The sequence below is a fragment of the Urocampus carinirostris genome, chromosome 4, assembly GCF_059441175.1.
Source record: "Urocampus carinirostris isolate Australia breed hairy pipefish chromosome 4, RoL_Ucar_1.0, whole genome shotgun sequence".
Lineage (NCBI taxonomy): Eukaryota > Metazoa > Chordata > Actinopteri > Syngnathiformes > Syngnathidae > Urocampus > Urocampus carinirostris.
In genome coordinates, this window is record NC_142352.1 from 11,454,306 (window position 1) to 11,479,757 (window position 25,452).

General features: G+C 39.7%; 1 protein-coding gene across 4 annotated transcripts in view; it reads right to left on the bottom strand.

The window, feature by feature from the left end:
- The window catches only part of uacab (uveal autoantigen with coiled-coil domains and ankyrin repeats b), a 42,573-nt gene extending 24,984 nt beyond the window's left edge, over nt 1–17,589 (bottom strand). For all 4 annotated transcript variants that reach the window (XM_088333642.1, XM_088333641.1, XM_088333643.1 and 1 more), the window contains exon 1: nt 17,408–17,589. In XM_088333642.1, the coding sequence (XP_088189768.1) occupies nt 17,408–17,455 (48 nt within the window). In that variant the 5' untranslated portion in view covers nt 17,456–17,589. The remainder of the gene's footprint in view (nt 1–17,407) is intronic.
- Between the last annotated feature and the right edge of the window lie 7,863 nt (nt 17,590–25,452).

Sequence of the window (25,452 nt, forward strand, 5' to 3'; positions counted from 1 at the left end):
ATCTAATGAGAGAGAAGAGGTGAACTTGCAAAGCCCCGTGATCAGGGTTCCACAGTAGCAAGGTCAAGAGTCAGTGTTTTACAACCAGCTGTCTGAGTCTGCAGCAGTCACATAATAATGCCAACACAGACATCTAGCATTCAGAGTTCACCTATTGAGTGAAAAGTCACACTTAAAAATATGAGTAAGAAGGATGAGGGGGCATATTAAACTGACAAAATTTCTGAAATAAGTGAGGATTGATGGCCTACTGCCATCTCCTCAGCAGTGTTGTAAGTGCAGCCCTGAGACCCGTAAATATGTACAATCCCTCCCCCACATGACACAAGATATGAAGAAGTGGGTGTCAATTTACCAAAGCTGCTCACGATGGCATGGAGACAAAGGTGCCAAAACGGCACCTAGCCACACAGCATACAGCAGAGCATATCGCAAATATATTGCATGAGTTGATTGTGTGTGTATTTGTTTGTCAGTCTGTTTATGTACGAGTTAATAATAGGGCTGTTAGCAAGGAAAAAAACAACACTGAGCGAGCCTCTTTTGAGGAGAGTTGTCAAAATAGGCAAGTGCATTGAGATTTTAGAAATGTTATCCCAGACAATATCTATTTATTTTAATTTTACAGACACAATCAGGAAGGATAAATGGCATGCCCATTTAACGTAAAAACATTTTAGCATTACATATTGGATAGTCAGTCATTTGAGCATGTTTGGATGTTTTTCTTTGAAGTTCATTATTTTACATATCCCAAAACTGTACAATGCTGCACGTCTTAAGAGGACAGCATTGTATGTGCCTTGTTTGTAACTTAAGGGAGCATGTCATGTCCAGTTGCTATTTAAACACAGTGACCTTGGCAGGATAACGTCACCTGACACATACAAGGTGTTTAACTACTCACATTCTTTGTGCAAAGAAATATTTCAGAGTGAGGCCTGTCATCTTTAACTCGTGCCATCAACCTCTCAGAACAGACTGTAATTCTTCCTGACACTTGGGTTTCCTGCCTCTCTCCCAACCTGACGGATGAAATCACAGGCAGCAAATAGAAATCCAGTCATCTAATAACAGCCTATTGCCAAGGCACAATCATAAAGCTGTACACTTATATGTAAAAGGACCCGGCTAAGCAACTGATGTTGCAGATGTGGTTTCACAAGGTCATAACTATGGGGTTGGAATTTGTCATAGTACCTCTGTATTTAATCTATGACATAAATATTGTTAGCACTGGAAATTCATATTCAAATATAGATTTTATAATGTATGATTTAATCTTTCAAATACAGTGGTACCTTGTTTTACCATTGACCAATCTTACAAATGTTTCGATATCCGAAGTTTGCGTCTGACAAAAATTGTCCTTGTCATATGATCAGTTTTCTAGTATCTGAAATCAGTGACACCACCACTAAAGGTTCATGCAGGTACACACCAACAGTGTCCTGTGTGGTTTATCTGCTAGGTGAGAACTTTGCATCCCCCCTGCATTTAATTTCCAAGTGGTTTAGTCCGTTGACTCATTGGTTGCAGCCAGTAACCTCCTCTAGATAGAACCTAAAAGGCAATTTCAGAGAAATTATTTTGGTTCGAAATTTAGTGGGACAATCATGCACGTCTTTGCATTAAGACCTTGAGGGCTATGGCTAAAAAAGTACAATAGTTCGGAATTGTCATTTCCGGCGTAGCAATAGTGATTTCATGAAATAGAAAACTGCACTAGTACATTGATCAACTATAATCACCTCACTTACAATCTGATTTAACCAGCAATATGATTTTTGGGATGCTGACAGCTGACAGTAGTCTTTTCTGATTTGAATTAAAGTAATAGAATAGACATAGATCCTTGTCTTCAGCTGGTACAAAATGCTGCAGCGAGGTTTTTAACTAGGACAAAAAAGTCAGATCACATCACGGCGATTTTGGCTAACCTGCATTGGCTCCCTGTTAGCCTAAGACGTGATTTCAAGGTTCTTTTAGTATTATACAAAATCATACATGGACTTGATCCCTCATATCTTTCAGATCTGATTTCCCCCCTATGTTCCGGTCCGAAGCCTTCTGAGAGCGCCTTGGGGATCCCAAGAATAGAAGAATATAATTTACTTTTATTGTCATTCTTTGTAACCATGCACACAGAACGAAATGTCGATACACCTGACCCGTACAGTTAAACTGTAACAAGCCAATGCAGCCACAGCCAAACAGGACGCCGCCATTTTAGACCCAAATGCTGTATTGGGAGTCATTAGGTGACCAAACCCCCCAATTCCAACCCTTAATGCCGAGCGCCAAGCAGGGAGGCTATGAGTACCAATGTTGTAAGTCGTACGTATGACTCGGCCGAGGCTTGAACCAGCGACCTCCCAGTCTCAGAGCGGGCGCCCTACCATCTGGGCTAGCGAGCTGTTTAAAGAGCCAAGAAGTGTTCCACTGGTTCGAGAGCATTCTCCATCTGTGGAATGCTCTTCCCCCTGAGATCTGATCTGCAACCTCAGTGGAAATGTTTAAATCTAAGCTTAAAACACACTTCGACTCTATAGCATATGAATAACCTATACTTTTCTTGGACAATATCTCTGTATTATTTGTGATTGCAACATCCTTTGCTGTCTGGTAATCCTGAAAGGGGGATGCCACATGTGCGGTCCCTTCTCAAGGTTTCTTCATTTTCCTCATGTTGAGGTTTTTGAGTTTTTCCTTGCCCTCATCTTATGGCCGACGTGTAATAATAGTCTGAAAAAATAGTCTGTGTAATAACCTGTGAAGCCCTTTGAGACTCTTTGTGATTAAGGGCTATACAAATAAAAATTACTTGACGTGAAGACACGAGATGTTGAAACTGTAAATCATTTTTTTTCAAAATAAAAATAATATATTTAGGTACTGTTAATAAATGCCCCACTATAACACCTTGGTCGCAATTTCAGAAACTTCCTTCAATGTAATATTTTACATGACGGGCTAGCACCCTCAATCGACTAGTGAAAACGATATGCCGACATGCAATTGATTGGTCATTGAAAAAGATCCATCAATCGCAAGCCCCAGAAAACCCCACCCAGACATAGATATCTTACTAAATCGGTCATAGTCATGTTATATTTGTGATGACTCCATTTACAATTTATTGTCTTAAATAGTGTTGAGCCAATGAGATAGGCATTTTTGTTTAAGAGCTGAAACGTATATCATTCTTTTTAGTATTTTGCAATTGAATCTATAAGCACAGATTTTATCTTATTAGGAGGAGGCTCAAGACCCACTTTTTAAATCTCATCTCATCTCATCTCATTAGCCGTACCGCTTATCCTCATTAGGGTCGCGGGGGGGCTGGAGCCCATCCCAGCCATCTCCGGGCAGTGGGCAGGGGACACCCTGAACTGGTTGCCAGCCAATTGCAGGGCACACAGGGACAGACAACTCATTCGCTCATTCACACCTAGGGACAATTTGGACCGGCCAATTCACCTGAAATGCATGTTTTTGGAACATGGGAGGAAACCGGAGTGCCCGGAGGAAACCCACGCAAGCACGGGGAGAACATACAAACTCCGCACAGGATGTCTGGAGCTGGATTTGAACCCACGACAGGTTCCCATGACATGAACTGTGCCGCACAAGCGCTAACCACTGCGCCGCCGTGCTGCCCCACTTTTTAAATATAACTTTTAATTGATTTTTATTTATATTTTTTATTCCTTTAACTTATAAAGTTTTACCGTAACTTTGTTTACTTTTTATTTCACAAAATGTGGCATAGGTTTTTGTTGTGCAGTTGTGGTGGGGTGTGTCCACCTTGCCAATTGCGTTCCCTTAGGCGACCTATATTTTATGTTGACACATACAGTCTGGAGTTTGCAATAGTCTTTGATCTGTGCAGCCCTTTGAGACTCTTTGTGATTAAGGGCTATACAAATAAACATGACTTGACTTGGTTCAATGGCTAAGGCCATCTGCTGCCATCCCCATCAGTCTGGATAAGCCTCCCTCGGGTCCCTTTCCTCACATGGTTAGTGTGTGCCTTGCCATAACTATATTTTATTTCTATTATCATTTAGTTTTTATTTTATTCTAACCATTTGTGTATTAGGTGCTTTGGGGCTGTTGGGTGGGGTTAAAGAATGGAATTTTATTGTTTTAATCTACACTGCATGTTTTTTACAACCTTTGGCAAGTGGTAACTCACTGGCTGAAAAATGATTTACAAATCAAATTTGAGTTCATTAAATTTAGATGAAGTATTTTGAACTTTAGAGCGGTCTGGTGATTATTACCTGTAATTGCAACTGGTCCAAGTTGAAGTTTCCTTTTTTTCCTTGAATAACACTCTGCATCATTACCCAAGATAAGTTGCATAGAACAACAATGGAAGAATACTCTACAACAGCATATATCAAAACATGAGGTACTTTATTACAATGCCATTCTCTACTCCACTTTCAATCTGTTTTTGTGTGTGGCGCACACAAAGTGAGAAGAGTTGGTTCACTTGTGGGTCACAGTATTTGTGCTGGCTGGACAGACCGATGCGCCCTCTTGTGGTAAAAAGGGACAGCTTTCTAAAATTCGCTTCCATAGACATGTGGGCAAGTTTAAAAAATATATGTCATTGAATTAAGTGCTCCAAAATATTGATATTGAATTAAAAAAGGAAATATTTAATTTTCAATGGTTCTTTTTTGTAATTTTTTTTTTTTTTTTTGATTCAAATAATATTTGACCATACAGCAACAATTTTCATATGCTTCTGTAGACCTGGGAAAAACATTGAATCAGTTCCACTTTATTTGTCAATGAAATCAAAATAAAATATTCAAGAGTGTATCTAATATGAATCAATCAAAGTGTGTGCTGATTATTTAAACATTTATTTTTTAAGGTTAATCTACAATAGAACTGATTTTGAAACGTTAGTTTAAAAAAAAATGAATAAACGTTGGATAATTGGTTCACAAAATATGTTTACAACAGTTTGTCACTAAATATTTATGTCACTCAAGTGAATCACACCAAAAATACAGGCTGCATAGTATTTTAATTTTAAGGTAAAACATTTTTTCAACAAACCTTCAAAATTGATGTTTGTTTCATTTGATTAAAATCGAAATTGTCCAACAAGCTCAAACATGATGCATCACCCATCACCCAAACAAAACGGTAGTGCAGTCACAGCAAAGATGCTGCTGTTGATGTCCAACTGTGAACCAAACTTTCCACAACTGCAATCCTTTTTATTACTTGGGTGAAATCTTCCCAATTGTCACGCTTTGTTGCTAAAACCAATTTACTTTAAAACTATAGCTACACAACACACATGACCTTGATTATACTGTACTAAGCACGATTCCGGATGTCCTGGATTACCTCGGCCGCCAATTAGTATGTCGAACAATGAAAGAAGCGGTCATCAAGCGTGTTAAAATTTGCATCATTTGTGAAAGATATTTGTCAACATAATTCTGTTTACACAACAAATCTCGGCATAAACTTGTAGTCCATTGTTGCCTCATTATTCTATCACCAAATTATGTATGTTAACATGGTAAAAGGGGTACAACTTTACACACGCACCTCTTCCTATCCTTCCTCCACCTATCCCATGCTAAGAACATTATCGGGGTCCCCTCTCACCCCCATCATGGACTGTTCACTCTGCTAGCCTCTGGGAAGAGGTACTGCAGTGTGCGGTGCAGGACCACCAGGTTCCGCAGTAGTCTAGTCCCCCTGGCCATTAGACTGTTAAATGGTCAATCTAACATATAGTTAACCTAAATCTAAACGGCTGCTAATTTGACTTTTTGCACTACTGGCAGTTCTTTATAGCTTGCCACTCCTTGCACATTTGCTCTCTGCACTATTGTACTTACAGCGTTATTGTTACAGTGTTAATGTTACTGTTTACCTGACTTGTTAACCTGACTGCGCATTTTGCACATCTGGTTAGCTACTCCTCTTGCACTATCCAGGGATCAGAATGGAGATTTTCATTTTCAGCTGAAATAGCCAGGGTCCAGGAATAAAGCAGGGCCTGCAGCTTAGCAACAATGCGGCCAATTTTTCTAACGGCCGCCAGGGTGCGCCAGAGCAATAAAGGAAAGAGTGAGACAGTCGGATTTTGAATTTGTTTGCTATGCAAGAGAAAAAGTGAAAAAGTCGGAATGCCTTTGGGGTTCAAAAACAGCGGAAATCCGCGGATCCGCGGAAAATTCTGATCCCTGACTATCGGCACTATGGTAAAATACTATACGTAGCCATAATACAATACAACTTTTACTTATATCTGTACATTCAAGGAAACTGGGCGGGTCAGATGTATCGACATTTCGTTCTGTATACACGTGTACTAGAATGACAATAAAGTAGATCTGAATCTGAATCTGAATCTTAAAACGAGAATTTTGGCTTAGGAATTTCATTTTATTTTTCTTTTAACAATTGTTTGCTATATGAAAGAAAATCTAGCTGATGAGCAGTCCCAGAGGCTACCACCAGAGACCGCTTGAGAGGGCTAACCGTTTGTGACTGCTTACCGCCAGCATCAGCTTGTCCAGTTTGCGCATCAAAACTACAACAGGTAAAACAAATAAAAACTTATGCTGTAAAAGTTTTTTGTGTCTAAGTTCATTTAAAATTACAGTAGCTTTAATTTTAGGAGATAGTAAGTGCTCACATATCATCAAAAGTGTCTCGACCTCATACCTGTCAACCTATGCAAATACTCCACATTAATCATTAATAAACATTTTAGTTCCCGTATAAAAATGGGTATATGGCGAGCACAATGGGAAAAGATTACAAAAAAAAGTATAAAACGAAACGTACAAGTTGACAGGTGACTAATCCTTGCAACAGTTTACTTTCTTCCTGCGTGGCACGCACACTCATTCGTTACGCCGCCCATAATAAATTTGCATTTAGTTAATATCATCTTACTTAACTTATTACCGTTTTTTTATGTCTACGGACTATTTGAGAGTGTTTGAGTTATCAGGAAGAAGTGTTTAATAGCAAATTAGGGTTCACTTGGATGCTTTTGGATGCTTAAATTCCAACAATCAAACAGACATGTCCAAATTATCTATTGCAATGAACCTACAGACTCATTTGGCACACTTCTACTTCACAACTTGAAAGGCTGAGTAACCAGAATCTTGTCTCAGTACCTTTTGGGAATTAGAGAAAGTGTGTTATATGATCACTTTTCTGGTTCACACAACCACCAGAGGGGATATTTATGTTTCATTTGGCCAAACAGTGTGAACTTTGCACATGCCAACATCCCCATAGTAACAAATTCCAGATGCAATAAAGCCATAATGCAATATTGCTGGCCAAAGGTGGAGAGAACTATTCAGTTCGTCGCTTTGGAAATATGGCCTGCTTATATTCAGTTGACAGTGAGAATCGAATATATTAAATCGGGCTGAATGTGTGCAAAACCTATAGTAAAGTTTAAAAAAGTGTGCATTTGTAGCATTTGTAATATTTGTGCTGCAGCCCGAGCCAATAAAAGCACATGACAGTGAAATGTGATATGGTGGGCATTGCCGAAGTAACAACAGTATGTGGAAATCACAATATTGTGTGAATTGTGTGCAATGAATAGTCAACTCTGTCGACAAAAATCAGTAATGAATCCTATTGTCAACTATTGTCACCAGACACCTTTTTCCAACAGAGTAAGGCATCTCCACATGAATATAATCTAGCGTCTCTGTTGCGAAAGGTAACATACACGAATGATGGTGTCAACATCACATACTTATACCATAATCTTTTAAGTTTGAGATTTTTACCCTGGATAGGGTGATAAAAAGACAACCTGAACTTGCAAGGTTTTCAAAACAGACCCTGTGTATCATGGCAGTACCTTGATGATGCACAAAAATTTAAAGAGTCGGACAGTTGAAGAAAACCGTGCCTGACTCACCCTGGTAAGATTCAAGTAACATTCAAGCTAATACAATGAAGATGACATGCATTGAACATTTCAGCTTTATGTCAGACTGTGCCTGACAAATTTATTTAAAACTAATTGCCTGCAGTCGGATTAAAACGTTAAAAAGGATAAAAAGTCAGTTGTTAAAACTGTTTGACTTCAAACTGTTGAGAATCATTAAATACTTTCGTTACAAACTTTGCAGTTGACCACTGAATGTACCTCATAAAATTCACATGTTTTATTTACAGTTCCACTACTGCTAACGAGCCTGTTCTTGGTTTACAGTGATATGTTTATTTAAAAAAAATCTTTATTCATTTGCCTATCCCTAAAGAAATGGAGGGAGATTGGTATTTTATAATGGCACAATTGTTTTTACACAATTGATTTTATCTTAACAAAATTGTTTAAACAGCATTACATACATTATTAGGACAGCATTAAATTACAAAAACATGCAATATTGATCTGGTTTATAGCGACTTATATTTAACATAAAAACATAAATTACCTCTTATCATAAGTAAAAAACAATTCGAAACATTGATCATTTACTCAATGTATTCAGATTTATTATCGCCAGAAAATAATGCCCTATATTTGTTGGAAATGCAAATTCAGGTTTGTGTCGGACTAGTCCAATTAGATATAAGCCAAATCCATAATGCATTTTTAGACATGCGACATAGATATTTACATTATTTTTGATAATAATGTGAAGCCCAAATTTAAACCTTGAAAGAAAAGAAAACCAGCAGTTAGGGATTAAAAAAAATAACACTTTATTATGATTAGTGATTATTGTGTAGTGATTTTCAAACAAGTGTATTCACGACATTTGGGGATTGTTACATTTGTAGTAGGGCTAGGCATCATTTCAAATAAATTGAGGATAGAACTTTTAGGCCATATTGCTCAGCCTTAATTCTTTAAAATGTATAGTCATTTAAACATTTTTAATTAAAGCATTTTTTTTTTATATAAGTGCTTAAGGTTCATAAGAATCATTGTATGGGGACGTTCAGCGTGGATATCACGCACTAAAATTAACCTAACTGGACATCTGACCGAAAACATAAACATTTTGGATTTGAAATTCGTTAAAAGTTCACATTTTAATTTGCAAAGTCAAAAAGTAATTCATTAAATTGTCCATTGACCATCGTCAGATAGCTATGTGATTCCTTGCAGAACATATGAAGATTGTCATAGAGGGGAATATCTATTTGAGCCTTCCCCCCAAAAAACTAAGAAGAAATAAATTGGCAAGAGAGAGGGAGAGCTCTTAAGTCCAAAGTAACTACATTCCTTTAACACCAGATACAGATCAGTTGAGAACAAGCATGTAGAAACCCGTCTAAGTAGTAAGAGAACTATGACCGAAAAAATAACCTTTAAGCGAAGTCACCCACCCTATTTTATGTAACAATGGTTCAACATACACAGAGCCCAAATTCTCGAGAATTTCGACAATAGAACTGAATTTTCAGGGTATTCCAAAGTTGTTTTTGTTAAGCATCCAAACACCCTATGTGTGAGTGTGGATTTAATTTAATTTTTAAAAAAAAAATGATCACCTGAAACAAAGCTGCCATTACGTTTAAATGAAGATAGATTAACACTGAATGTAAGTAAAACAAAAGACGTTATTTAACAAAATGTAATCGGCGAATCAGCGTGGAGAATATTTTTATTGTTTGAGTAAATAAACCAAAACTGCATGAAATAATAGGCTAAGACACGGGTCAAGTTTGGTGCGTGAATTGCCGAAGAAAAACTGATATGTTGAGGTATTTGTTCTAGAATATGAAGGACACATATTTCCCCACAAATTAAAGTCATGGCGGAAACCAACAGACCCCATTTGGCTGTACCTTGCAAAGGAATCCTTTACATAGAATCGCATTAAATGAAGTATGTTCACTGTTGAGAGACTTAATGATAAAAACCCACAGAAAAAACTGTAAAAACCCAAAAACGCCAGCCAAGCAGAGCAATTTGATAGTGTGAGCGGTATGTGTCCCTCTCACACTCGCCGGCTGTGCTTAAGGGAAATACACACGTGAACCATTTTGCACTTTGTTTTGAAACAATTATTTACGCAAAAAAAATTAAAGTCAATATGAGCCTCAACGATCTTAAGTAACGGTAGGAGGGAGACAAGTTGAAAGTGGTATTTTGGTTGATATGGGACACAGGAGGGCAGCACGGCGGCGCAGTGGTTAGCGCTTGTGCGGCACAGTTCATGTCATGGGAACCTGTCGTGGGTTCAAATCCAGCTCCAGACTTCCTGTGCGGAGTTTGTATGTTCTCCCCATGCATTTCAGGTGAATTGGCCGGTCCAAATTGTCCCTAAGTGTGAATGAGCGAATGAGTTGTCTGTCCCTGTGTGCCCTGCGATTGGCTGGCAACCAGTTCAGGATGTCCCCTGCCCACTGCCCGGAGATGGCTGGGATGGGCTCCAGTCCCCCCGCGACCCTACTGAGGATAAGCGGTACGGCTGATGAGATGAGATGAGATGAGATGGGACACAGGCTCTGGCATTATTATTATCTCATACAATTTTATCAAAACCTAAAATTACACAGTGAAATTAAATACGCTGAAAATTCATATTTTGTCTGGAGAGCTGGTTTTAGAGTTTTGCTGAATTTTGAAAAGTGTGCTCTCTCAAAAAAATCTTAATATTGTGCTATTATGGCTCTTTTGGTCAAAAAAGGTTCCTGTCCCCTGGAATAACGGTTGCTGTTTTTTGTTGTTGTTGTTATATTTACTTTTTGGTAGTTGATAGCAAAAAGGGATTTACGGTTATGCCAAGTTAGTGGTGCTGTGTTAAGTAATTGCAAATACTTGCAGCATTTGCACATGTGCATGGTATAATTTTGACAGTGTTGATTTGAAGTTCATTTCAACCGAAACTCTTTTAACGGGATACTACCTCATTAACAGAGGGTCAAATGAGTTATACTTCACATAAGTAATCGATTAGCCATGTATACATTTAATCCTTCACATCAATTAGAAAATAACTTGTTTCTATATGCCTGAAGCTAAGAACAATTTGTTGCACATAGATAAACATATTTAGCAATTGGGCTCAAATGCACAGTTTAAGAGCTGTAATTTAGCATTACAAATTCTGACTGTATTGCAATCTTTATGTTTTGAATTACACTATTATAAAAAAAAAGGTGAGAAAATGCCCGTAATACACCACTTGATTTCCGATTAATTCCTTAGCTGCACAACAAAGATGTCAAGTATGAGCTGAGCCCCAACTCGTCATGAATGTCAGGTCATGGAGATGAAACAAAAGCTTGTATCCATCAAAGCAGAAAAACAACTACGCCCTAAACACAGCTTGATGAGGCTTAGTCTGAGCAAAGTCACAACAGTTTGCCACTCATATCCAGTCCGTTGATGTTGCCCGGCATGGCAAATACTCAATATATAATCATTAGTGAGTGTGTTGGAGGGGTTACACGAGTTAGCAGAAACGGATGCATGCATGCATGCAATGGCTAAATTGAAATTGACCTCAATCTACCAAAAGTGACCCTCAATCATATTTGTACAGTGTTTCCCCATACCATTGAAAATCTTTGGCGGGCCACCAGGGTCAAATTTTCCCACCAGAGTCTCCTAAACCTGTGTCGTTACAAAATATATTATTTTAAAATATGTATGAATGTGAAGTTATAAACATGTGCCCAAAGGCAGCAAACTGAAACTTACCGTATTTTCCGCACTATAGGGCGCAACGGGTTATAGGGCGCACCCCCAAAAAATAGTTTTTGGTCCTATATCTTCCATAGATAAGGCGCACCGGATTATAAGGCGCTACAATGGGAACGTCGACAAAACAGTCAGATGATTCAGTCAAACTGATTCTCCCCTTAACATTCCCAAAGCTTGCAAAGAAGCAAATACGTGTCGTAGACACGTGCGGATGCGGTGTCGGTACGTCACTTAAATGCGTCATTTCAAATATCATTCGGAAGGTTGAAGTCTTGGGATTCAAGAAATGCCAAACATTTCTATGTTTCTATTTTCTTTTTCGCTCGCAACTTTACTGTGCATATGACAAACACTTGGAATCGAGTTTAATTCACTCAACTCATCTCAGCAACATCAAGATCGTTCTAAAACAAGATACCGGGAAAATATAAAGCCGCATAACTCACCTATTTATAAGATTAAAATGGTCGAATTAACAATGATATTCATGAGATAATCGCACTAGTAAAAATACATACATTGACAACGTTCAAAAACACATTTATGGAAAAGATTGCAGTAAATGAAAAAAGTCCAATAAAACTGCTAACTAGACACTAGTTGCAGACCATGGGAACACAGACGGGTAAAACCAGGGATGACCTCTCGGCTAGCCCCCGTGGAGCCAGACAATAATCCTAAAAACACAGACTGTCACTCAACAAATTCTGTAGCCAACACACCCCTCCCATACGTTGAATGCGGCCCATATGTTTTACAAGGGTTTATGATTTTAATCAAATGTAAGACGTGAATACCCCAACATGGGTAAAAAAATGACTGTTTTAGTAGTCTCTATTTAATAATGACAAAATATATCAAAACAATTTGCTTCCCAAAAAATGCCACTACATATTTGTTTTCCGAGGTGCATATAATCTTACTTAATGCAATCTTAATATTTATTTCGTTTGACATGAAACCAACAAGCATCTCGTATTAAGGCAAAGCTCCCAAAACATTCTAAACATTTTCTTCTTTACCTACGGTATGTATTGAATGGAACTTCACTGAAATATTATGGAAAGCTGTAGAAATGCACTTGCTGTCTGATGAATGAATTGCAGTGTTTCCTATAGAATTTTGTGAGACCCCAGTGGGTGGACAGTCTAGGGAATTCTGGGGGCGTTCCCAGGACATGAAAAAATTTGAAATGATCCCAAAACATATAAACTATAAGGAAAACATTCAAGTTGACAGGCATGTTATTGTAAAGCGCAACGTATTGGTGATGGGAATTATTGTTATTTTCTTAGAGAACGGGCTCTTTCAGCTCAGCTGATTTTTTTGGGGTCGCTGAAATGCATTATGCATGAAATGAATGAATACAAAATGTAATAAAATACTACATTATACTAGCCTTTTTTTTAACTTTACAGTTAACCTTTAACTAATTTAAACGTTTTTATACTAAGCAACTTGAAAGTCAAACAACACAGGATCCCTGAAAAAAAAACTACACAACAACAAAAATGGAAACCTGTGGCTCAGGAGGTAGAGCGCTCGTCTTGGGATCAAGAGATCGCAGTTCGAATCCCGGCTTCTCCGTGTTACATGTTGAAGTGTCCTTGTGTAAGACACTGAACCCCTAATGCCCCCAATAAGCAGGTTAGCGCCTCACATGGCTGCACGGCCGCTATTGGGAAATGTGAAGCACACTGTAAAGCGCTTTGGGAAGTCTTGACTTGAAAAGCGCTAGATAAATGCAGATCATTTCATTTCATTAACTCTTCAATGCTATAAAAAAAACTTAAATACATGAACTTTTTATCATTTAAAATTCCAACTTTTAAACCAATGTTGACTGAAACAACACAGGAACTCTGAAAAACACTCAAAATATAAATGAAAATGTGTACAACAAAAACCATTAGTTTCTACTGAATGTTGGAATTTAGGAACACAAAATGCAAAGCTTTGAGGGACTGATTCAGATTCTTCTGTTAGGTATAGACAATGCACAATGTTTTGGAGCAATTAATATATTTAAAAAATGAGGAACATTTTCCTGCTTTGACTCTTTATTTTAATTTCCTTTATGTCCTCCGCCAGGGTTTTATATGGTATGGGAAACACAGCTATTGAGTTTAAGATTTTATCTTTCAAATACACTGACAAGCAAATGGACAATATCCAATAGTGCATATACAGTTTCTACGGGAATATAATAATAACTGCTTTTCAATTTTAAAGTATAATGTACATCGGAGGCATCCATTACGATTGGTAAAGGTGAGGTTTTCCTGGGAGTTTTAAAGATTTTTAAAGTGCTTACGCCGAAAGTAAAAGGCCTTTTCACTGAAATGTCACAGGGAAAAAAAATTACAGAAAATGGGGAGTATCTTCACTGTGAAAACAAATGTGCTTCTTAAATGGATTTTCAGTATTTTAATGTGGAATGGTTTCCAGCTACTTAAATTGATTAATTTATGCAATTTCTCATTTATTCATTTGAGAATTGATTTCTCTATGTAATTGGCCTGGATTTTGACTCAAGGAAATGTCATTCAAGACAAGTCACATTTCTTTGTACAGCCCACATTCACAAAATGTCTCAAACGACTGCATAGGTTACAATTACACCATCCCCTGATCTTAAACCAACATGCGGGAAAGGAAATACTCAAAACCTCCACACGAGAAAAATAAGAAACCTTGAGAAGAGGCCTAACAAGTAATTATTCAAGTGAGTTTTTCACCTATTGGTTAGGAGGCATTGCAATTGATTTGTGTTTTCAATATCAACCAATAGGGAAAAAGCTTAGCCAGTTTGACTCGTCAACTTGTAAATTTTCACCATATTTTATACGACTTTTGATCATTTCAATTTGTGTAAGCGACACACTTTTTAAGGTGTTTTTTTAAAATAAGAAATTAATTTTTATAACTCGCTTTTTGTTGGACTGAGCTCCTCTTGCCCATTTTGGCTTTAATCCGGATCTTCTCGGTCACCAGTACCAAATAACATGGTCATCGTTGATTGCTAAAATTGTTGAGGTACACTAGCCAGTGTTATCCGTGATTATGCATTTCTTTAGTAAATAAGATAGATCTGTTTACACAAATCATCTTTGTTATTATTACACATAGTCTCTCTTGGTGTGAGTAAATAGGTGCTGTATTTTGATTGTAAGGTTTATTATCACTTCGTTAGGGGTATCAACATCATTAATAAGGGAAGCGGGGCAGCACGGCAGGACAGTGGTTAGCGCGTGAGTGGCACAGTTCTTAGGTCATGAGATTGAACCTGCCTGCGTGGAGTTTACATGTTCTCCCTGTGCTAGCGTGGGTTCCCTCCAAGTCAAGTCATGTTTATTTGTATAGCCCTTAATCACAAAGAGTCTCAAAGGGCTGTACAAACCACAGATTATTGCAAACCAGACTATTATGACACCGTCCCCTGATCTAAAACCTACATGAGGGCAAATAATACACAGATATTGTCAACATATAATATAGGTTATTCATATGCTATAGAATAGAAGTGTGTTTTAAGCTTAAATCTAAACATTTCCACTGACGTTGCATATTGAATCTCAGGGGAAAGAGCATTCCACAAATTATCTTTCTTTTTATTCTACATAATCTCTATTGGTGTGAGTAAATAGGTGCTGTGTTTTGATTGTAAGGTTTATTATCACTTCATTAGGGGTATTAACATCATTAATAAGGGAAGTGGGGCAGCACAGCAGCACAGTGGTTAGTGTGTGTGCGGCAAAGTTCTGAGGTCATGAGATCGAACATTCCTGCGTGGAGTTTGCATGTTCTCCCCATGCTCGCGTGGGTTCCCTCCAGGCACTCCGGTTTCTCCCACATCCCAAAAACATGCCAGGGTAATTAGGGACAATTCAGACTGGCCAGTTATGATTGAGCAAGTGAGTTTTCTGTCTCTGTGTGCCCTGCGACTGGCTGGAAACCAGTTCAGGATGTCCCCTGCCCACTGCCCGAGGGTAGCTGGGATGGGCTCCAGCACCCCCGCGACCATACTGATGATAAGCGGTGCAGATAATGGACGGAAAATGGATGGAATAAGGGAAGCAATGGGCTGAGGTGGAAAGTTGATGTATGGCATATATTTGTAAGTACCGTAAATTCCGGACTATAAGCCGCTACTTTTTTCCCTAACTTTCAACCCTGCGGCTTATTCAGTGATGCGGCCTATTTATGTAATTTTTATAACGGCCGTGGGGGCGCTCGAGTGTTGCTACCATTAACTGCCCTGTCAAAGCTATATTATCATTATTAAAGCCTTGAAAACTTTCGGTGTCCCGTCTTTCTTTGTAAATATGTGTAACCCATGTATAATATGTATTTGCAACTAGATATTTTTGTAATGTATTTATTTTAGACACTTATTCTGATATGTTTTGCACGGGTAAACGAAAAATGAGGGGCGGAACAAACGCGGGGTGCCGAGTTTAAGTGGGGACCGCTAAAGGTTGGGGACAGACAAGGAAAGAAGAGGGGGTAAAAATTTGGTTAAAGAAAAGGAGTTGCGTTAGTAAATGTGTTCATCTGATATAATTTTCCCACCCTTACCTTTGGAAATATACACTTTTTTCCTCGGATTACTTTCAACGGGACCCGGACTCTGCAGGTCTGCATCAAACCTTAAGTACCGGTATCATTTTCCGTTCATTTTGACGGCTGTGATTTTTGGACTGTGGACTTTAATGAAGGACATTTAGTTACAATCGCGGGACTTGAAGTCGGGTTTTGGTTAATTTTGTGTTTGTGTTACATGTTTAAATGTGGGCGCATGCGGCTTAAGGCGCCCGCTTTGAGACTGGGAGGTTCGGGTTCGCGCCCCGGCCGAGTCATTCCTAAGACTTAAAAAGTGGTCGGCGGCGCCCTCTGTTGGCTGCGGCTGCATCGGCTCGCTACAACGGGTCAGGTGCAATCGACATTTCGTTCTGTGTACATTGTTACACAGAATGACAATACAAGGAAATTATTATTATTATTATTATTATTATATACAGGTGCGGCTTGTGTATGTCCAAAATCGGTTTTCCTCTTAAAATGTGTTGGGTGCGGCTTATAATCAGGTGCGCTCTATTGTCCGGAATTTACTGTATTCATGTATGTGTTTCTACATATGACAGGATCATGTTGAGAGCAAGTTTCACATTCCAGATTTGGTGAAGTGATGACAAATTTTAGATGAAGATGATAGACAAGGCAGACGCTGCAGTCAGTAGAACGTCTTTATGCCCACAAGAGGACATTCCAGTTCAGGTTAGGATAAATTCCGAGATCCTGTTGTAACAATTTTCAGTAAGGCAAGTCATGTGTCGTCATCAGTACTAGACTAGACTCACCCGACTGTCTGGAAGAAGATTGAATTTGGCTCGCACAGCAAGACATTGTGACAAATTGTGTTTACTGGTCGTTCTCCCATGTCCCAGGTAAAAACAACAACAACAACAACATAGGCGTTTGGATCAAGTTAGAAGTAGATAGGTCGAAAAGTTATACCGTCGAGTTTCAGCACAAAAACAAGTGCTCGACTCAAAGCAAACGCACGGGGCTCCACAGGTAGAAACATTGAAAACACGAAAAATGGCTAAGGTCAGTTTCAAAGTGGACCATCTTTGAGAAACACGCGGCTAAAGCTAAACGAGCTATCCACAAATGGAGTCGCTATCGTCAGAAACAACCAAAAAGTACACTTACAGTGATGTTAACTTCGTGCTTTTTCAGTCGGTACTTGAGACTCTTCATTTCGAAATTCCGGTTTGTCAAATACTTCTTATTATTTGACGAAAAACATAAAAAGTAAGATGAGGGAAGGGGGGGCGATAGGTTCCCGTGGGGAAACACGAAGTTCGATATTGTTCGGTTCCACCTGACTCCTAACCGCAAAAGACAGATCACAGACGAAAGCAGCCTCTGCGACCAATGAGAGGAGAGTATTTACGGGCTGGGTTTAGTTGTCATCCAATCGGTTGAGTTCAAGGGCGGGACTTCCTTGTAGTTTCGACGGGAGAAGTTGGCGACATTCTGGGACGATGCGGGGTGGTGGTGGTAAGTGATAAAATGGCTTTTTGAGTCGTTTAGGTGAGTTTATTTTTCCTCCTTCATGGAAGTTAAAAGTTTACAACAATTTCAGTGACATTAAAGTTCAGGGACAGGTGTCCAACTCAACCCCTGAGGTTTAAATCAGAGCCTGAATAGCTCGATACATTGTAAACATTCCATTAAAAACTTTGAAAATGTCACAAATTAATAAAAATAAATGACAGCAACAATATACATAGATCCCTCAGTTGTCGTGGTTAATGGGGACAAATGGGGCCTTGGTTGGAGAAGACTGGTCGACCTGCCGAGAGAGAGAGAGAGAGAGAGAGAGAGAGAGAGAGAGAGAGAGAGAGAGAGACAGAGTTGGAGAAAAGGGGTGCAAGAGAAAGAGAGAGAGAGAGAGAGAGAGAGCTATTGATAAAGTGACACAGAAAGAGAGAAAGAGAGCTATTGATAAAGTGACACGGAAAGAGAGAAAGAGAGCTATTGATAAAGTGACACAGAGAGAAAAAAAGTTATTGATAAAATGACAGAGAGAGAGAGCGCTATTGATAAAAAGACAGAGTGAGAGAGGGAGAGAGATAGCTATTGATAAAGTGAGTGAGAGAGAGAGAGAGAGAGAGAGAGAGAGAGAGAGAGAGAGAGAGAAGCTATTGATAAAGTGACAGAAAGAGAGAGAGATATATTGATAAGTGACACAGTGAGAGAGAAATCTATTGATAAAGTGACAGAGAGAGAGAAAGAGAAAGAGAGAGTGCTCTTGATAAAAAGACAGAGAAAGTTATAGATAAAGTGAGAAAGAGAGAGCGCGCGAGAGAGAGAGAGAGAAAAAGCTATTGATAAAGTGACAGAGAGAGAGAGAGAAAGAGAGAGTGCTATTGATAAAAAGACAGAGAGAGAGAGAGTTATAGATAAAGTGAAAAAGAGAGAGAGAGAGAGAGAGAGCTATTGATAAAGTGACACAGAAAGAGAGAAAGAGAGCTATTGATAAAGTGACAGCCACCACTTTACCCCAAATTTAATTTCCCACCAAAAATCGGATGATAAGACCTGCGACATCATCGGCTCGCTTCCCACTGGTAACATTTTCAATTTGACGAAGCGCTCCTTGACATTTGCGTCCCTCGAGTCTGTCATCCATAATTACTGAGACGAACTGTGCTTTATTAACTTCTCTTCTGATCTTAACCCTCATAACTTTAGCAACAACAGCAGTGTTTAAGTTAAACACTGTTTAGTGGACAGGTGCTCTGACACCAGCTTTTGGGTCCCGACTCACCAGTTAAGAAACACTGGTTTAATTGATGTGTTAAATCGTCACTTTTACGTTAGGGCTATGGGGAAGCATCTGTATTCAATTTTCCCTATTGGACTTGCAGTAACATGATGGGTACAGTTGAAAGGGAAAACTATGCTCGGTAAGCAAAAGTTCAACGCCCATATTCACATTTACTGTACGGTTAACGGTTCACGGATGCCTTAACCGCATGGGTCGTCGGGGCGCCAATGAGGACTCAACTCTGGACTGATGATGGTCCCTGGTCTGCTCTTGGGTCGTGGCCAAGTTGGCACCAGTCCATTCCTTGATTTTGTTGGCCCAGTTCTTTTTTGGTCTGCCTCTCCTCCTGCCCACTTAGACTGTGCCCTGGAGAATTATCATGGTCAGTCCTGATAATCTTGTGACCATACTACTGAAGTTTCCGTCTGCGCAGAGTTGACAACAGTTCTTCGTATGGTCCAATGTGCCGTCCGATGGTGTTGTGCATCTTTTTGTTTGTCGCATGGGCTAAGTAGCTGATGCCTAGAGGTTTCCCTGTAGCATTGCATCCCTAAGGTTGAGGTTTTTGAGTTTTTCCTTGCCCTCATGTTGGTTCCAGATGGTGTAATAATAGTCTGAAAAAAGTCTGTGTAATAACCCGTGAAGCCCTTTGAGACTCTTTGTGATTAAGAGCTATACAAATAAAAATGACTTGACTTGACTAAGGCCTGGATTTCCTTTTTCATTCTTGCACTGGGAGTGTCTGTAATAATCAAATGGGGTAACTTGCATGGCACATTTTATTGTTGCCATGTTGCTAATCAGTCCGTATGGCTAAAGTGTTATTTTCAAAATAGATACTTTTTTTTTTATATCGTGTTATTTTCCATCTCAGACTTCAGTAGGGTCCGAGTGGCATCCACGAACTGCTTCTATTTTAAACAAACCCTAGACAAATTGCTTTCTTTGCTACCAGAACAAAATAAATCCATGTTGTTATCTCCTGAGGCTTTAAGAACATGAATCTGCATTGGAGCAGCATAATCGATTCTTACGCCTTTGCAATTTCAAGTTTTGTGAAGCAGATTTTTGCAAGCTCCAAGTTTGAAGAAATTACCACTAACATAGACGTTTAATTGTGAGTAAGTGTTAAGAACAGCAATTTAACAATTTGCTGTCATGATCTAGCCCATGGGTGTCAAACAGGCAGCCCGTGGGCCAGAGTAGGCCCGCTAAAGGATTGGATCTGGCCCACGAGACATCACTAAGGGAAGCGCAAGAGTTAAAACGAGCTGCAGGTTGAAATATCTCCACTTAATGCTGCCAAAGCCGGGTGCCTATCACAAATGCTGTACCTGTATTTCTTTCTCTCCATCCCTCTCTTTTCACCCTTTGTTTCTCTTTCTTTGTTCCTCTTTGTCTCTGTGTCTTTTTACCTGCTTTTTCTCTCTGTTCCTTTTTTCCTTATCCCTCTCTTTCTTTCCCTCCTCTCTTTCTCTCCTTTCTCTCTATTTCTTGGATTTCTTTCTTCATCTCTTTCTTTCCCCCTCTCTCACTATTTCTCTTTTCATCTCTTTTGTTTCTCACAGTCTGTCTTAATCTCTCTTTTCTCTCTCTCTCCTTCTTTGTCCCACCCTCTCTCTGTTTATCTCCCTCTTTTTCTCTTATTTCTTTCTCTCTCTTTTCCTTTCCCTCTAATTTACTAGTTAGGCCCCCGAAAGAATGTTTGTTCTATCGTGTGGCCCCTAAGATAAAATGAGTTTGACACCCCTGATCTAGCACGTCACCATTCGCCATAGAGTTCCAATCATCCAGACTTGACGCTGATTAGGAAACCAGTACAAAATGCCTGCACCGCCAACTTCCTTTGTCGGATCGTTTTCTCTACATGTGGACACCCTGCCTGTTGCATTGTCATCAAAAATGCTTAGTGGAGCCACCTTCGTAGAGCTGGGTGATGTCCGGATCTGAACCATAACAGATCGACGAGGTCTTTCTTTAATAGCTCAGCGTCTGTGGTGAAGTTAGGGCGATGCGAATGGAGGGTTATAAAGCAGGGATGTTGGGCTTTGGGAGGGGCACATGATTTGCGGATGATGGCATGTCTTGTTGATCTGTCCATTGGTAACTCGGGTTGGGTTAAAGTGACGCTGAGTTCTGATTGTTAGTCAGCAAGGTTGTTGCCTGGGGGGTCAAAGTGCCCAGGGACCCAGATGATTTGGGTAAGCTTTTTGGAAGAGGAAGCCTTTGTATACATTGCTGGACTTCAATAATTGAGGGGACAGGGAGGTTCGGAATGCTGATTCCAGCGACCGGTGACAATGGTGGCAGTAGACCAGTTGTGGTTAGGAGACAGCGGTGTTCAGCATGGAAAGAACTGCTGACAGTTCTTGTCAGTTCGCTCCAAAAGTACCGTAAATTCGGGACTATGAGCCGCTACTTTTTCCTCAAACTTTCAACCCTGCGGCTTATTCAGTGATGCGCCCAATTTATGTAATTTTTCTAACGGCTGCCAGCAGCGCTCGAGTACAAAGGGTAAGGTTTAGACCGGTGGAATATATGCGCCGAGGAAGACTGCAACTTCTTGGCTTGACTAGCGGCGAGAAATCTTTCACTAAAGCTGGCCGCATGCGAAAGGCAACTTTTTCGCAAGTCTGCCAGTGGATCCTGACAGCGTGGGGCAGCATCAAAAAATCCACCATCACCAACGGGTTCCGAAAAGCCGGTCTGCTGCGTGACGAAGAGGAGGGCACATAATCAGGAGTGGATGGGAGCGTGGTACGACATCTATATGACAAAGTTTCTTTCCGACACTGAGGAAGACGACTTTGATGGCTTCAGTTCTAAGGAGGAAGATGAGGACGGTTTACCGTGATTTTTACAAGTACGGTATGATTTTTATCTTTCCGCCGTAGTGCCTTCTTTTCTTCATCCCCTCCCTCACCAACCACCACACACGTGCAGCGGGGCTTGGGCAAACTCAATGTCATGACTGGAAATCAGTCTCAGAGGGGGGCACATGAGATGCATGGGGGGAAAGGGGGGCACAATACTGTTAACCCCCAAAATGGTTTTGCACAGCACTGATGCACGTTAAACATAATCAATAATACATCCAGGAACAGCTTACAGCAGGGGTGTCAATCAAATTTTAACTCTGTGGCCACACGATAGCACAAATATTCTCTCGGGGGCCGGACTAGTAGATTAGAAAGAAAGAGAGAAGGGGTAAGCAAGAGATAGAGAGGGGTAAGCGAGAGAGAGAGAGAGCAATAGGCAAAAGAGAGAGAGAGCGAGAAGAGCAAGAGAGAGAAAATTGAAAGAGAAAGAGAGAGCGAGAAAAAAAACAAGAGCAAGAGAGAGAGCAAAAAACAAAGAGCGAGAGAGAGAAAAAAGCGAGAGAGATAAAGCGAAAAGCAAGCGAGAGAGAGAAAGCGAGTAGTGAGAGAGAGAAAGTGAAAAAAGAGAAAATGCGAGAGAGCGAAAAGCCAGAGCGAGAGAGAAAAGCGAGAGAGAGAAAGCGAAAAGCAAGTAAGAGTGAAAAGCGAAAAGCAAGCAAGAGAGAGGTAGTCAGCAAAAAGCAAGAGAGAGAAAGCGAATAGCGAGAAAGAAAGCGAAAAGCTAAGAGAGAAAATGCGAGAGAGCTAAGAGCCAGAGCGAGAGAAAGCGAAAAGGAAGCAAAAAGGAAGCGAGAGAAAGCGAAAAGCAAGAGAGAAAAGCGAAAAGCAAGCAAGAGAGAGAAAGCGAAAAGCCAGCGAGAGAAAGCGAAAAGCCAGCGAGAGAGAAAGCGAATAGCGAGAGAGAAAGCGAAAAGTGAAGAAAGAGACAATGCGAGAGAGCGAAAAGCCAGAGCGAGAGAGAAAAGCGAGTGAAAGCAAAAAGGAAGCAAGAGAGAGAGAAAGCAAAAAGCAAGAGAGATAAGCAAAAAGCAAAGAGAGAAAGCGAAAAGCAAAGAGAGAGAGAAAGCGAAAAGTGAAGAGAGAGAAAATGCGTGAGCGAAAAGCCAGCGTGAGAGAGAAAAGAGAGAGAAAGCGATAAGCAAGCGAGAGAAAGCAAAAGGCTCCTTTTTCGATTGTCCCTCTCATTCTCCGACCTGATCTCCCATCTCTCCTTCCGTCATCCGTCTTCTGTCCACGTCTTTTAATAAGCCCGGTGCGTTGGCCACCCCTCCCCATGGGGCGGGTCAGGTCCCAGCTTCACCACCTCCTCACCGAAAGGCGCCGCCACGTCTAAAGAACTCACAGAACTTATCAGAACAACTTCTCCAAACAATGTCTCCTTTCCCACGTCACAGGCTCCTCCGTCGTCAGCCCTTGTCCCCGTTCAAAATTCCCCATCCAAAACACTCCACACTTGGAACGGCGCGAACTGTCATCGAACTTTAGCCTCCTCTGTGAAAAATCTTCATTGCATTCAATAACTGTAATATGTAGAAAATTGTATAAAATACCTTATAGTCAAATAAATAAAATATACAATTCTTCACCACTCAGAAGAACTGCACCAAATCAGGAAAAAAAGAAGAACCCACCAAACAGCAGAATGCATTTTTAATACATCTAAACTTTTCTACTTAAACAGTTAACATTCAAGAAGTAAACAATTCAATGCATGTAATAAATATTTTCTTTCACTTGGTACATTTGTACAAACTGACGAGGGTTTAACGTAGCTTCCACTGTCATCTAAGCGTGGTTTTGGAGTCGGTGCCACAAAACCTCAAAGGTGGGCATATCTTAAGGCAAGGGAGCGCGGCCGTTTACTACGGCACACTTCAACGGCTACAGTCTCCATTCTTTTCAAAAACACCCAAATCGACAAAAAAAAAAACACTCATTCGGGATTCCGTCGCGGGTGGAATATACACATTTTGTCATTTTCCCTTTTGATCACCCTGACAAACGCATTTACCACATCCTGACGTTGGATACACACAAAAGATCAAATTCATTCTATAAATGAGTCAATTTAAATGCTTCTTTCCCCAAAATTAGAACAAAACGACGAAACTGTTCAAGGTTTAGGGTTGGGTAGGGTTACTTTAACTGGATTACTTTCAATTACTTTTGGATTACTCCAATACCAAATATGCTAATAAAAGACAAAAGAAACTAAATATGAATAACGTTACTAAATTCTGTGCAGGCTTGGGGAGTAACGGAACACATGGAACGGCAAAAATGATGTTGGCAAGCTGTTTGGATTTATTTTCATTGTGTTTCTGTTGCATTTTATGTTAGTTTTACCAGAGATCAAAGCCAGGAGAGAAAGCTTACCGCGTGTTGTGAGTCATAATTTTATTCATATTTAGTTTCTTTTGTTAGCATATTTGGTATTGGAGTAATCCAAAAGTAATTGAAAGTAATCAAGTTAAAGTAACCCTACCCAAACCTGTCAAGGTTTCAGTACATTTGCACTCAAACGTTATCTCAAGTTCAATAAAATGACCAGGAAATGCTTCTTTTTGCAAGTGATGTCGCGTTTTGATTCAAACCATTAACTCAATCATCCCATTTGTGAAGACTTTAGCATTAGCAAGCTTCAATTCTTGCTCCATTAAAGCGCTTACAGGAAATGAACAGATTTTTTTTCCTTTAAATAATAACTTAAATTGTTGGAGAGAAGGGGAAAAAAAAAAATGACTTCTGTCAAACACATAATGGAACAAAATAGACCTGGAATGACTCATACACATTGTCCTGCAGAAATGGCTTGTAAAGATGGATGAAACAGAAATACAAAATAAATAGAAAACTACAAAATAATAGAAGACAAGTTTGATACAAATGGGCTTGTTCTTGTGAGAAGATTAAATACAGTGGAACCTCGGTTCCCGACCATAATCCGTTCCGGAACCCTGTTCGAAAACCGATTTGTTCGATCACCAAAATCACTTTTCACATTAAAAATAATGTAAATCGTTTTAATCCGTTCCAACACCCTGAATGTTTACCTTGAATGTTTAACGGAAACATAAAGCTAACCCAGGCTAATCGTACTTTCGCGTTATCGTAATCTTCCGTACGAAAGATTACGCTAACGTGAACGTGTAGAAATAAAAAAATCAGGTCGTTTACAAGTCATTTAGCACCCGGGTCTCCACAACAAGTGGTGGGCGGTTCACTGGAAAGGGGGCTCCGTTCCAACACCCTGAATGTTTACCTCGAATTTTCAACGTAAACAAAGCTAACCCAGGCTAATCGTACGTTCGCGTTATCGTAATCTTCCGTACGAACGATTACGCTAACATGAACGTGTAAAATTTTTTAAAAAAGGATAAAGAAAAGAATTATGAATAGGAATTCTAACCATTGTGGTGGTCAGCACATTATTTCTTTCTTAAATGCAATAGTTGTACACACTACTTTTCCTTTTTCACCTGTAGCAACTTTGCTGCTTGCACTGACTTTCTTCGGAGGCATAATAAGGGGCTAAAACACCC